Source organism: Brassica rapa, chromosome A09 (assembly GCF_000309985.2).
Source record: "Brassica rapa cultivar Chiifu-401-42 chromosome A09, CAAS_Brap_v3.01, whole genome shotgun sequence".
Taxonomy (NCBI): domain Eukaryota; kingdom Viridiplantae; phylum Streptophyta; class Magnoliopsida; order Brassicales; family Brassicaceae; genus Brassica; species Brassica rapa.
In genome coordinates, this window is record NC_024803.2 from 34,976,874 (window position 1) to 34,991,225 (window position 14,352).

At 31.8% G+C, this 14,352-nt stretch overlaps 1 protein-coding gene across 1 annotated transcript; it reads left to right on the forward strand.

The window, feature by feature from the left end:
* Positions 1-10,187: 10,187 nt before the first annotated feature.
* Positions 10,188-11,491, forward strand: LOC103841412. Its single transcript, XM_033278514.1, has 5 exons — positions 10,188-10,272; positions 10,626-10,816; positions 11,048-11,101; positions 11,199-11,291; positions 11,372-11,491. The coding sequence occupies exons 1-5, from the start codon at positions 10,188-10,190 to the stop codon at positions 11,489-11,491; spliced, it is 543 nt and encodes a 180-aa protein (XP_033134405.1).
* Positions 11,492-14,352: the final 2,861 nt, after the last annotated feature.

Sequence of the window (14,352 nt, forward strand, 5' to 3'; positions counted from 1 at the left end):
ATAACTTAAGATATATTGTGCTTAGAATGAAAAAAAAAAAAAAACTAAAGTGTATGATTCCAAATTACATAAATTAATATAACAAAACGATAATATTCTAAAGTCTCTTTTATATATATAAATTTTACAAAAGAATTAAATTGTAACAGTTGGTTAATATTTTATTTTCATTTCTAATATTTTTTGAGTAGTCCTATGATTTATATTTATAAAATAAATTACTATTCTTATAAAATTATATAATCTTATCGTAGTTAAATCTATGATTTTAGATATAAGTTGGATTAGTCGAATCATTCATGTTGTGAGTATATTGAGTTACATATATTCTTTCAAATTAAAAATGAAGTACAATTATTTTTTTTATTATAATGAAGTTAAATATGCATGTATTTTCATAACATTTATCAAATTATATGTTGATGTTTCTTAAAAAATATTAGAAAATAAAGGATGATCAATATAAAGTTACATGCGTAAGTAGCTGATACATTTTTGAAAGCTCATGTACACATATCAATATTTACAATAATTAAAATATTTTCAAAATTCTAAATAACTTTATGCATTTGATTTATTGAATGGAAACTAAAATTTATTTGAATAATCTTAAAAATGAGAATTCAGATTTGCTTTGGTATTTTGATTATGGTTCTATTAAGTTCCACAAATACAAAAACATAAAATTAAAAGCATATTTAATATTAAGAAAAAATAACTTTAATAATGATAAAATATAATATATCTACCTCATTAAACTATTTTGTAACTATTTTATCAAACTATGTTTATTTTAGAATTTTCTTTTTAGTTTTTTTTCATATCTCTTAAAAAAAGTAGTAAAAATTTGTGATTGTATTTAAACTAATATTATATAAGTAAAATATAATTTATCGATATTTTTTGCTGTAACTGAAAGATATTATAGTCAAATAAATTTATAAAACTCTTAAAAATAAGCAGTAAAAAAATTGTGATTGTATTTAAAATAATATTATATAAGTAAAATATAATTTATCGATATTTTTTGCTGTAATTGAAAGATATTATAGTCAACTAAATTTATGAAAAATAAATAAAACATTTCAATATTACTAATTATAAAATAATTTTAGATAATTAAACATATATTAGTTTATGTTACTTACTTATTTCATGTAATCATCTAAGAAAATTTATAGGTATATAAAAATATTTTTATTAATTTGAATTTTTTTGTATTTTTTAAATTATGTTTTAGAAGAAATAATATTTTTGCTTCTAATATCAAGATTATATGTGTAAATTGTTTTTAATGAAATCATGTTATATAGAAATTTATAATTTTCATCTAAGAAAATATAGATATAAAAAAGTATTGTATTAGTTCACAATAATATTTTATGTTATTTAAAAATATTTTTTAAATATAATATTACTATTTTGTGAACTTTCCTTTTTTTATGAAATCATATTATAGATACATATATTTTCGTTTTTCAATTCTTCTTTTTTTTTTAACTTTATAAAAAAAATTTTTTTTATTATATGTATATTTTTTAGAAATTTTTTAAAAGAAAACTAAATAAAATAATAATAATAGTATTTTAAATGTAAGTTAATTCATTAAGAGTATCAGTGTAATCAACCATCGTGAGAGTTAACGTGAGAGCGATACATAGGAAACTGGCTTCTCAAATAATATTATAGAGATATCCGATGTTCATAACAACAACAAAATTGGTATGAATGCGTGTCATACATTTGCAGTGCCATAAGATACTGTCAATATATGTTTTTAGTTTAGTCACTTGTTAAATATTCTGATCACATATGAATGTAACATAACACTACCTGGTTAATTAAGATGCATTTAGAGCATGCAGCGCTAAAAAACAAAAGAAACTACCGAAGACGAGGGATGTCACAAAGGTTAGTGATGTAATGAAGACGACTCAAGAAGACAACCTTCTAAAACCTAAAAGCAAACTTGCAGAACTTGAGACGATGGTCTTACTTACACCAACTCGACTAACAGATTCCTCTCTTCTTAGCGTTTTGTCGTTTCAGCTAATTAATCTTTGTATTGTCCTCTACCATCAGGTCCTCCTTTCTCTTTTTTTGCTAAACTGTGAATATTCAAAAAATTGAAAAGTCAGGATTACAAAAGCCTAAACGTGAAACCTTGGCAAAAAAGAATAAAAAACAAGGCAGTCACATGGAAGTAGATTAAGATAGAGAGCTATCTAATCCAAAGTTGCATAAGAAGAGAGAACTTCCTCCTATGTCTTCTCGCACTGATGGTGTTGCGGATATCCCTATCAATACTGTTGAAAGTCGTTTGCACTGGGGCGAAGCCTGATAGATGAACTGCTGCATTCCGCTGCCTCCAGACGTTATAGATCAGAGCTTGTGTCGCGAGCTTCTTCAAAGTGGAAGGTGCTGAGGTAGTGGATACTCGTATCCAAGATAGAAGTTCTTCCCAAGAGAAGAAGGATGCATGGTTTGGATCCAGCCGTGCGAAGAGTAGGTTCCAAAGAACGTTGCTGTAGCTGCATTGAAGGAACAGGTGGTCTCGAGTTTCGTCTTGTATACTGCAGAGGCAGCAAGTCGTTGATATGTTTAGCCCCCAGGAAGCAAGCCTAACCTTTGTCGGGAGCCTGTTTAGATTGGCTAACCACATGTTGAAAACATGCCTCGGAATCGCTCCTTTGAACCACACTGATCGAGCCCAACCCTTCGTACGAGCTCGTGGTCTTACTGCTTCCCATGTCTTCGATGAAGAGAACCCTTTGCAGTCCTTAGAGTCAATGATCCAGTGGAAGGTGTCTGTAGTTGACTCCTCAAGCGGCAGGTTGATTGTTGTGAGGTGGATGTGAAGCGCAAGAGCATTGTCAGATCGCGGTTGTGCAAGTCTCCAGCCCGTATCATTCGTGGCATCTCTTACAGAAGCTGAGAGGGGAATTCTGGTGTCTCTAGGGCCGGAGTCACCAAGGAATTTGATGAGTTGACCAAAAGGAGTCCAAGTGTCGAACCAGAATTTTGCAGAGGTCCCATTTATCACTTTGCATTTGATAAATTGTTGCGCTAAAGGTCTAAGTGCTAGTATCGAATTCCAAGAAGCTGAATCTGTGTTTTTTCTCTCAAGGGCCCAAAAACTTGAACTGCGTAGGTGATGATGTTTCTGCCACTGGACCCAAAGGGAGTTGGTGCCAGAGAACAAAAGCCATATAAACCGCAAGCAGAGCACCTTGTTCCATTCACTAAAACTCCGCAGGCCTAAGCCACCTTCGAGTTTCGGTAAGCACACAGCTTTCCACGCCACTTTTTCTGTTGATCTTGTGTCGATATCTCCACCCCAAAGAAATTTAGAACACATAGATTCAATCTTCTTGACACAGCCCTTAGGCAAGATGAAAGTGGACATCCAAAAGTTCACTCCTCCATTTATAACCGAAGATAGCAGTTGCAATCTACCAGCATAACTAAGCATTTTAACAGCCCACGCCCTAAACGTGCCAGCAAGCTTATGCAACAGGGTGTTATATTCCGATACCCTAAGCGTTCTATGCATCAGGGGTAAGCCAAGATAGCGTATAGGGAGCTTAACAACAGGGAAGTCATAGCTTGTTACCTCCACCGCCTCTAGCTCATTTACTCCCGCCACAAATAGCTCGGATTTGTCTTTGTTAACATGTAAGCCCGACCATCCAGAAAAGTCTTCAAGAGTTTCAGTGATAGCATGAAGAGAGGCCGATCCACCATCAAAAAATATCATCACGTCATCCGCGAATATTAAGTGTGAGATATTTATATCCTCAGCCTTAGGGTGATACGCGATATACCCAGTGTCGAAACGTGAGCTTAAGAGACGGGAAAACACTTCCATCGCTAGCACAAAGAGATAGGGGGAAAGAGGATCACCCTGGCGAAGACCCTTAGTGCTCTTATAATACCCTCCAGAAACCCCATTGACTGAGACAGAAAAGGTGGGAGTTGTGATGCATTCAGCGATCCAGCTGATGAAGATTTCTGGGATTTGAATGGCTCTGAGTGTAGAGAGGATGAAATCCCATTTGATGGAGTCAAATGCTTTCCTCAGGTCCACTTTGAGCATACCTCTTCTGGAGATGTTTCTTCTGTTGTACCCATGTATAATTTCAGTTGCAAGCAAGACGTTTTCAGACAACAGTCTTCCTTTAATGAACGCAGACTGCGACGGTGAGATAACATGATAGAGTATCTCCTGTAGTCGGTTTGTGAGCAGTCTGGAAATCACTTTATAAAGGGTATTAACACAGGAGATCGATCGGAAGTCCTTTGTCCTGTCAGCATTTGAAGTCTTAGGGATAAGGTCCTCCTTTCTCTTGCTATACTTCTGGTTCATAATGAAAAAAAAACCACCTGAAGCTGCTTTTTGCGTTTAATTAGGTTAACCTTTTTAACAAAAAGTAATAATAATAATTACATATGTCCACTGACCAGCAACTAATGATTATCAATGGAATTATGTTCTCCATAATAAACGTATGTAACCCAATTTATCGCAAAACTTTGCGAATAGCGACAAAACTTGCGTTGTTGTTCTATTGTTTCCTCTCTATAGTATTGTTTTTGTGCTGAAGGTACATATATGCCAACAAAACTAAAAACTCCAACCCTTCCTTATTATCTAGTCATGAGACTCATGACACAACTAAGAAAATTAGACACGAGGAATTCATATATGCATATTTTGATTTTAAGAAAAGATGAAATTAAAAATGAGGCGGAACAGTAGTAGACGGGATAAGTGGCTAAATTCAATAAAACACTATACAAAGTATCTTATGAAAATGAAAATAATTTTGTAAATTTGTATTAATCATGAACAATATAAGAGAGTTTTTAATCACGAAATCATATAAAACTTAAGATATTCGCTTCCTCCCTTCAAGCATTCAATTGACAACAAATCTTATCAAGTAATCAACCGGTCCACATATATATTATACGTTGCTTTATGTAGCGTAGCGCCCTACCACCACCGTTCCTAAGTAATAATTAGAGGTCAAGTTTTTCTTTCTAATTTATGTCGTTTTGGCATTTAGCGACAGCAATTATTAATACATAGGTCCCCCCGTGTGATCCCAGTATGAAAAAATCTAACGGTCAGGGATTTTTTTGTACTTTGGGATCTTGGATCTCGCCGTACATATCTACAACGTGTGAAATATTTGTTTCTCTGTTCGCGCCATTTAAAGATTCAGGACAACCCTTTCTCTATCGTTTTTTCTTTCGTCAAGATCGTTTAGCCCTTTTCTTAAAATAAAGAGATCTATCATCTATGATAAAAATATCAAATAAATTAGTCAGCCGGGAAATATCAAAGATTTTACATTCTCTTCCAAAAAAATTTCAAACTATTTGTTTGCTCCTTATTCTCTTCCAAAAAATATCAACTACACCCTAGTTAATTGTTAAAAAAATTTCTACATATACATATATATTTATATATTTATGTTACAGTTCGAAACGTACCGCATATCTTATGTAATTGTTTCTCATATTGTCATTCAGATTTATAAATTCAGCTGAGAATAAATAAAAAAAATTCAATTAATAAAAAAAATAACATTATGACTTGAAAAACAACCTAACAAAATAACAAAGAAGCGATTAAGACCAGATCTATCATACGTGTGAAAAAGGTATATATGTGTTTCTTTTGACAGCATAATTTATATTATTATATATATATATATAAAACAAATTATCATAATTATCATTACAATTATTTTGCATGTAGTCGCTTCAGCGGGTACTATTAGCTTTAGTGGTTATAGATCTTCTTTAATGGAGGTGGTCTTTTCAGTTGTGTTTGGGTTGTAGCATCTGTATCACTGAAGTTCTGCTTTGGTGCTGGCTTAGGTTGTAGCATCAGTACCATTTAGTATCATTGAAATTCTGCTTCATTGCGGGCTCTAGTGTTGTTCTCAGCTTTCCTCCAATTTTGATCTCTGGTGTTTGAACCGGCCTCTGTGGCCTAAATATTCTAACTATGAGTTTTTTGTTCCTGCTTAAGTGCGTTTTGGAGTTTGTCTCTTGGATATAAGGCTGTTGTGACATCATCTACTAGTTCTTCTATTTTGCTTTGGCGGTTTTGGAGAGAGCTAAAGACGTCACATTGGTTTTGTCTTTTGGTTCTTCTTTTGCGTCTTGTCCCTTGTTTGTAAGTGGCTATGGCTGGATCTCTCCGTCCGCATATAAGAGCGAATGTCCTCTTTGTCGAATTTCCAAATGCTCTTCAAAATTATTCTTGTCCTTTTGCTATCTCAAGTTCTTGGCTCTCTAGGCACTTTGCCTAGTTTTCAGGCGCCTCATTTTTTGGTTTACTATCCTCAGTGGTTCTTGTATTCACTTCTTGCTGATTGTGGTTGTGTCGGTGCTAGGTGTTGCTCCAGCTTTCTTGTGTTCAGTGTTATGAGTCTTATGCATTTCGATTTTGTTTTCGACCTTATTTTTATCATGGTTTTTAATTTTTGGTTTAGTTCTTTGCTCTCTTCGAGTATTGAGGTAAGCCTCTCTTTTTTCTGGAATTCAAGTCTCTAGTCTTTTTTTTTTTGAGTTCCGGCTTTGTAGTAAAACAATGTATCATCTTCTGAATTTTAATCTGAATAAATTTTTAGTGCTAAAAGTTATTATAATTATTTTATTTTAAAATATCAACTGTTTTTGGAAAGATTTTCTTACTAGTTTGATATGACATTTTAAGAAAAGATTGTAAATTCTTTTACAGCTATTGTGGTTTAATAAGTAAAAACTAAATTCAAGTTGTAATTTTTTTTCCAACAATGTAATATTTTAGAATATTTCTTTTATAAATTTTCCGATAAGCATTGAATTCTAATACAATTTCTTACGACATATAAATCTGTAAACTAAATTTGGAGAATAGACTTGAAGAAACAATCAACACATATTATCAAAGTTTTAACCATTCTCACACATTCATTCCTCAATCTTTTCTTTTAGTAATGGGATTGCATCTTCAATTCCAACTAGTTGGAGGAACAGAAAGATAATCTAGACCACAACATAAACAAATGTTTTTTCAAAAAAAAAACAACAAATGATTTTTCAAAAAAAAACAAATGATTTTTCAAAAATAAAAACATAAACAATTGAGTGATTGTATATAGTCAATGAAATAGGGAATAAGAGAGAGGGTGTGATTGACAAATAAAAAAGAGAGAGGTTGTGATGTTTACACGTCGAGGTCCAAAATCAAGAATGGGTCCAATATGCCAACTAGCTACGATTTATTTATTTCGAGTAAGAGAGAGAAACCTTAATGGAGACAGACGGACAGTGGGGTTACGTCAATTGTCACGTATTCAACCACTCACCAATCTACATCTCTTATTCAATAATTTTGATAGATTTGATGATAAGCTGTTTTACAAATCTCAACCGTTCAATTTATCCAGATTGCCGAAAACATATTTTAAGGAATCTATCCTTTCCTTATTTGGTAAGACTGTTATTGTTTCTCTCCACCAGGAGATATCTCTATATTAGGTAAAATCGTAAAAGTAACTTTTAAATGTTTTTAATGTTTTTATAAAGTAACTTGCAGTGCACAATAAACTAAACTCTTAATTAATTTAATCTACCACAATCATAATCCATTTTGGAGTCACGCACACTCCAAACCAAACGCTATAGTTTAAGCTCTAAAAACTGAGATGTTTTTTACGGATCTAACTTCTTTATGGTTGTATCAGTTATGCTATTATTAATTATACTAATTTAGCATAACCTTTGGTTTCCATCGCATAGTACATTCTGCATATAATTTTAACTCACTAATTCATTAACCATGCATATAGATGTACGTAGTTTAACTACAGTAGTCAGTATCCATACCGTGGGAGGATTTTAAAATTTTGACAATGTATGCGAGCGAGAAACGATTGCTCAGATTAATAATTATGGGGTGGGTTGTTGGTACAAAGATAAATCTTTAAAAGAGTGATAGAGAAACGACTGGAAACGCATGAAGCACGTTATAACGTTAAATAATTGAGGATTCAATTCAACCATATACTTTGATGATAATTAATGTCTTTGTCCATCAATAAAAATAATAAATTTTGGTTTAAACGTTTTTCGGTTTAATGTTTGACGCATATGGTTATAAAGGTGTGGGAACAGTTTTGGGCGACGTGGTGACTGTCCTTCCTCATTTCCGAAAGCCAAAACTGATTCTTCTTTATCAACCAAAAAAAGTTAAAAATACCTCTCTCGAAACAAACACGTGCTCTTAACCATTCCTTTCAGTTCTGACAATTCGTGGTACCCTCTTTTGGTTCCTGCTTTAGAGTAACACACATAATGATTAATGACATAACTCAAACCGTGTGGTCTTCCAATTCAAGGAAATGGTTCACATGCGGAATAATTGTAGTACAACTGAAGAGCAGTCCTAATAGTAACAGAAACATATAGATAAATATGTATTTGTAGTTACTTTTATTACTATTAACTATGGTGTAGTGCAGTGGTTTGTAATATTCAGAGCCTTAATATGTTGAAAAATATATTTAATTTGTTGTTGGCCTAAAAAGAGATCAGCGGTAGTAGAATACAATTTGTCACTACGTTATCGTTGAATGCCAATGATTTAATTAGCCCAATTAATTTGACCTGACAATCATATATCAGAGAGTCACGGCTCCACAATACCATGTTAGCAAAATTTAAAACGTCAAAAGATCAAATAAGAAAATATTTTTACTCACATTCAGCTACTCAGCGACCGCATGTAATGTGCCAGTTATCCACTGTTGATCGTTCTAATTTAGATAATTTGCGTATCTCTTTTGCGTGATATAAGATGTCTTTGTTGAATTTGATATCTCTATAAAGTAGTTGATATTAACATAAATTAAAAAGGTACTACATCATGCACACATTGTATACTCTACAATCATTCTTAATTTGGGACCTAGATAAACACTCGTGTATATTTTTCATGATGCACTTCGAAAGTGCAGTAGCAATCTGCTGAAAATCGTAGCATACTTGCCTATTTGGATTCATCTAGATATCCCATTTATATCAATCCTATAGCAATACAATATGTTTTCGTAGCCAAATGTCATCACTATAATAATTTTTAGAATCTTTAAAAAAATAAGTTGGTTCATATAAATATACATTATATTTTTTTATTAAACTAACTATCATATTAATTAATAGTGTACAAAAGAATATTTTTAATTCTTTCTTTAAATAAAAGCTACGGAATTACCTAATATGATTACTATATATATCACAATTAATGATTATAACTAATACATCCTTGATAACATATTTTGTATCCTTTTTTAATTTTATATTATTAAAAAAATAAACAATCATATTAAAAATATAATAAAAATTTAGATGTTTTTCTTATATGTTATATTTTTGGTTTTTTTTAAACGAGTATAAATTACTAAAAATTGTAAGAGTCCCACATTAAAAATTTTGTGATCAATTTTTTTAATTTTTTTTGTTCAAACAAGATACAAATGAACATAAATCGTATAAATATGAAGTGTTATTAATAAATATTCATATCTATATATCTAATTATATAAAAATACGTTGCCTCCCTCCTGGTGATGCCACGTCACTAATTAGGTGATTCTGAGCGCGCCACGTGTCCACTTGACCAAAACGAAGCGCTCCATTTACGGTAAGTAATAGAAATTTGTGGGCTTTATGGTTATGTTAAGAATTAAAGCCCAAAAGACCCTTTTGTCTTTATCGACTACATACTGCAATCTAGGGTTTATGTCCTTTCTCGATGTCTGATACCTAAGAAGCTTCTTCTGCGTTCTTTCACACCTTCAATGGTGTTTCGAGATGGATGACTGAAATCATGATGAAGAATCTCTTTTTTTTCCTCCACTCGCGTCGTTTAGCTTTCTACTCAACCGAAACCGTTATAGATTCAGCGCCATTACGGTCTCAAATAACTCCATCTCCCCCCACTCCTTCCACGATATCACATTCATTACATCTCCCATTTTCTTCCACTCGGTGATTTTGGAGCTATAAATAGCTTAGTTTGCCTTCGTGAAATTCATCACTTTGTTCCTCACAATCATATTGACACCAAAACCTTTCGCAGAGTATAGTGGCAAACTTCTCTCTCCTTCTTGCTGACTTCAAAGACAATGACTGCAGCACCACCGCCGAACTGCGGCTTCTGGAGTTTTGGAGGACAGAAATGTGACAAATCCTCTGTTCCGACAATCCTTCGTTCTCTTTCCGACCACACAAGAAGAAGTTCCTCGAAAGTACCTTGATCCAAGTGAGATTAGCTTATATCCTTGCCTACACCTGAAAACGAGTTCCACTATTTTAGAATCTCTAATCGGTGTTGTAGATATCCTCAAGTATATGATTCTCATGTTCAAAGTGTTCTTAAGATTATGTTCATAGTCTTCTTAAACTAAACATTATGAAACTGTTATTCAGATCTTGATTAACCATTGTCTGAAAGATTTATTTAGAAATCGTTTGTGATTTTGTGATAGTATGTTTATAGTGAACTTCCATGATCTCTCTATTTTTATTTATCTGTTGATCTTTTTAATGATGGTGAATTACAGGAGACAGGGCTAGAGCCATAACGACTCCATCAGATCTGACTGTGTCGGGCAGATCTTCGGAGAATCTCACGGCGATTCTTGCTTGGTTCAACAATAGCGGCAGTGAAGATGGTGGTATTAACAAGTGTGTGATCGAGAGGTTCGACAAGGAAGCTGCTGAGATGTACAAGAGGTCCTTCAAGTACGTTTGGGTGTTGGGTATCACCATTGATATTGCTCTCCCGAAGTTTGAGCCCACTAAGTAGTATTGCACTGTCATTGATGCTTACGGCAATCTTAATATCATCAAGAACATGATTAGAGGTACCTCATTGTGCTATTCTTATCATTGACTCCACCACTCTGGTTTTGAAGCTGGTATCTTTCACAAGCTTTGTTAATAGATTATTAACCCCTTGATTTGCTGGTTGTGTCTCTTGGAGGGATTAGCTGAAGTCGATTGGAGACAGAAGAGAGAGCTTCTTTTGGAGAAAAAGGTATGCACGCACATCATTATGTCTGATCAATTACTCTAATAAGCAATGATCAAATTGTAACAAAGAATGTTTGGATTATTGACTTTTTTGATGTTAGGTGAAAGGCGTGGACGTGAAGGAAGCTCTTCGGTTACAGAAAGAGAACAACTTTGTGATTTCTGATGTTAGACCAGAGGCAGAGTACAAGGATGTGAGCAGTAATACGCTTTCTGATATGATGATCTCTTTGTAGCTTACTTAATGGTGAATTCATGTGTGTAAATGCTGAAGGGTCATCCTCCAGGAGCTATCAATGTGGAGATGTACAGACTGATACGGGAATGGACGCCATGGGACATAGCTCGCCATCTTGGATCTGCTTTCTTCGGTATCTTCTCTGGCACTGAATAGAATCCAGAGTTTATTCAAAGTATATGCTCTTTAATGAGATCAAAAGCTTTGTATACATTTACCATTGATTGCTGTGAATATACTCTGTCTGTTGATATGCTGCTAAAACAGATGCACGTCTTTTGTTGTTTGATGTGGTAATTTATCGAATCAACCTTTAGAATGTTTTGATTTTACAAGTTAATCGTTATTTATTTACTTACTAAGCAATGAGACCTAATGGTAATTGCATTTATCTATATTCCTTTCCTTTTCAGCAGAAAACTAACATGAAAATCACATTAACCTTGCATAAATGTCAAGACTATTAGTATTTATGAGAATTGAACTTATCGCATATAATTTTTAAATTTCTCCCAAGACAATCCACCAAAACAAATATCTCCCACCTATATACGTAGAACAGAAGTTAGTGTAAAATAAATGGGAGAGATTTTGAGCTACACAAATTTAATTCAATAAATCAACAGAAAAAAACTTAAAAAATAATCTAGAAAACATATAATAAAAATAAGATAATTTAAAAGTATGAGAAAATTATTACTAATAATAATAAATAATGATTACTATATATTATAAAACTAAACATTTCAAACTAAAATAAATGTTAAAATATAATACTCCTTCCGTTTCTTAATGATAGACTTTTTAAAAAAAAAGTTTATTTCAGAAAGATGTATTTTTTGTGTTTTCTATGAAAAAATTGTCAACTTCAAAAAAACTAATTGACTTTATTGAATTACTATTGGTTAAAAGTTATTGAAAATTACAGAAAATGATACATTTATTATGGTAGTTTAATGTGTTTTCTTAATATGTGTGAAAATACCAAAAATCTATCTTTGTGGAATGGAGGAAGTACTATTTATCAAAGAATAGTGAAGGTAATTGTCATTTTAATTAAAAAATATATATTTATTATTACGATCTCATAATTATTTTATTATTTGTTTTTTATAATATTTTTCTAAAATATATAACAATTTTTAAATACTTCATAAATTAATATAAAATAAATTTGTTATAATCCCGCCCGTAGGGCGGGCCGACCCTAGTATATATATATAAAGAAATGTTCGCCTCTCTCCCGTGAAGCCACGTCATCAATTCGTGCGTTCTGGGAGTGACATGTGTCCCATTTTATATTTAGGGCCAAAATAAATGAATGCAGTTAAGGGTAATTGAACCCAGCACCTCTAACACTGGTAATTTCTCTTAGAACCATTAGGCTAAAGTCACTTTTTATAAATATGTGGCCACGAAAATACTTATTATCGTGTCAGCTAGAAGCCCATGCTTCTTCTGATTGTGGCCAGGACCGACACTGAACTGACGTCAAGATGAAGATCGTGAAGTTAAAAACTTTGCTCCAAACAGTTTTGCAATATTTCCAACTTTTATAACTTGATGCATATAATATATATCAAAATACATTTGTTGTACACGCTTTTATTAGTTTTACTTTTAAAAGAAGGTATTTACAGTTATAAATGTTTTGTGCCAGTGAAGTAATGCTTGAAAAATCTCTTTACATATGTCATTTTAAAATAACACCCAACTTCTATATATAGTCAATACATATGTCCATGTTATATTCTAGACTAAATATTTTCTCTTTTAAAAATATAGAAAACAATTTTTTTAGTCTACAAGCAAATGTTGTAGAGCAAGTATGCATTATACAAAATAATATATATTTAAAATCCATACACAAAAACATAAAAGTTGTTATAGGCCTCTTTTTGACACATGCACACTCCACTATGAATAAGAATTAAAAAAAAAACAGTATTGTCATCAAACTTTATCACAAATCCACATTTGTACATCTATAATTATGAGTTGGACAATTAGTTAATTTGATACAATACCAAAGCAATAATAATCGAAAAACAACTATACCACCGCATACTAATAAGTAAGACATAACAGATAACCAAATTCTTGAATCTTAAAACAAATTTCAACTCGAGCATTTAGTGAATATCAAATTAACTAATATCCCGCCCGTAGGGCGGGCCGACCCTAGTTATATATATAAATATGTTAATTTCAAAATTTCCATTGAAAATTTATTGAGAACTTAATATTTTAATATTGAAATTTGTATTGAAAATTTCACATTTAAAGTTTTGTGATTAACAGTTTAAATTTGTGTTACAGAAAATATACAAATGTTAATAAAGATATTTATATTAACATATACTATATATATGTCAATATCAATAAAGTTTAATTATATACTATATAATGTAGATAAAATAATTGTTTTAATTTATTTACTAAAAACATGATTGCAAATAAACAAAAGCTAGGTATCGGTTTGACTTATGTGTTTACTCTAATGTATATACTTTTATGTGCAAATTATTTTTAAATATGTTATTTGATCCCAACAATCCCAGAAACACAGTTCTTCAAATCGAAGTGATTTTAATATTGAAAGCACTATATATATATATATATATATATATATTATTTCATTCAGATTAAGTAATTTAGTCTTAATTTTTGTTCCTAAATTTTTTTAATGAAATATCAAGACAAGATTCCATTCACCTCTTTTTTAGTTTGTTCGAAGAATGAGAGATTTGATCATTCGTCTAATATTTGTTTCTCCCTAATACCCTATCTAGCTATTATAAATGTAAGAATGAGATATTTGGACTATTTATTATAAGTTTTATGGTTTATCATTTATTAAATCAAATAATTCTTAGTTTGCATAGTTTACATATACTACAATGATAAAGTATTATATATTTTTTTATCGGTATACTGTTAAGTAATTAAACTTCAAAAGTGTAGGTTAGTAAAATAAGTAATTTGTTTTGTTGTTCTAGAGTTAAATGATTTTTAGA

Coding starts and splice junctions, on each gene's coding strand:
- LOC103841412 (XM_033278514.1), top strand. CDS start 10,188: ATGACTGCAGCACCACCGCCGAACTGCGGCTTCTGGAGTTTTGGAGGA. Junction 10,817..11,047: donor GGTCCTTCAAGTACGTTTGG/GTGTTGGGTATC, acceptor TGTCTCTTGGAG/GGATTAGCTGAAGTCGATTG. Junction 11,102..11,198: donor AGCTTCTTTTGGAGAAAAAG/GTATGCACGCAC, acceptor TTTTGATGTTAG/GTGAAAGGCGTGGACGTGAA.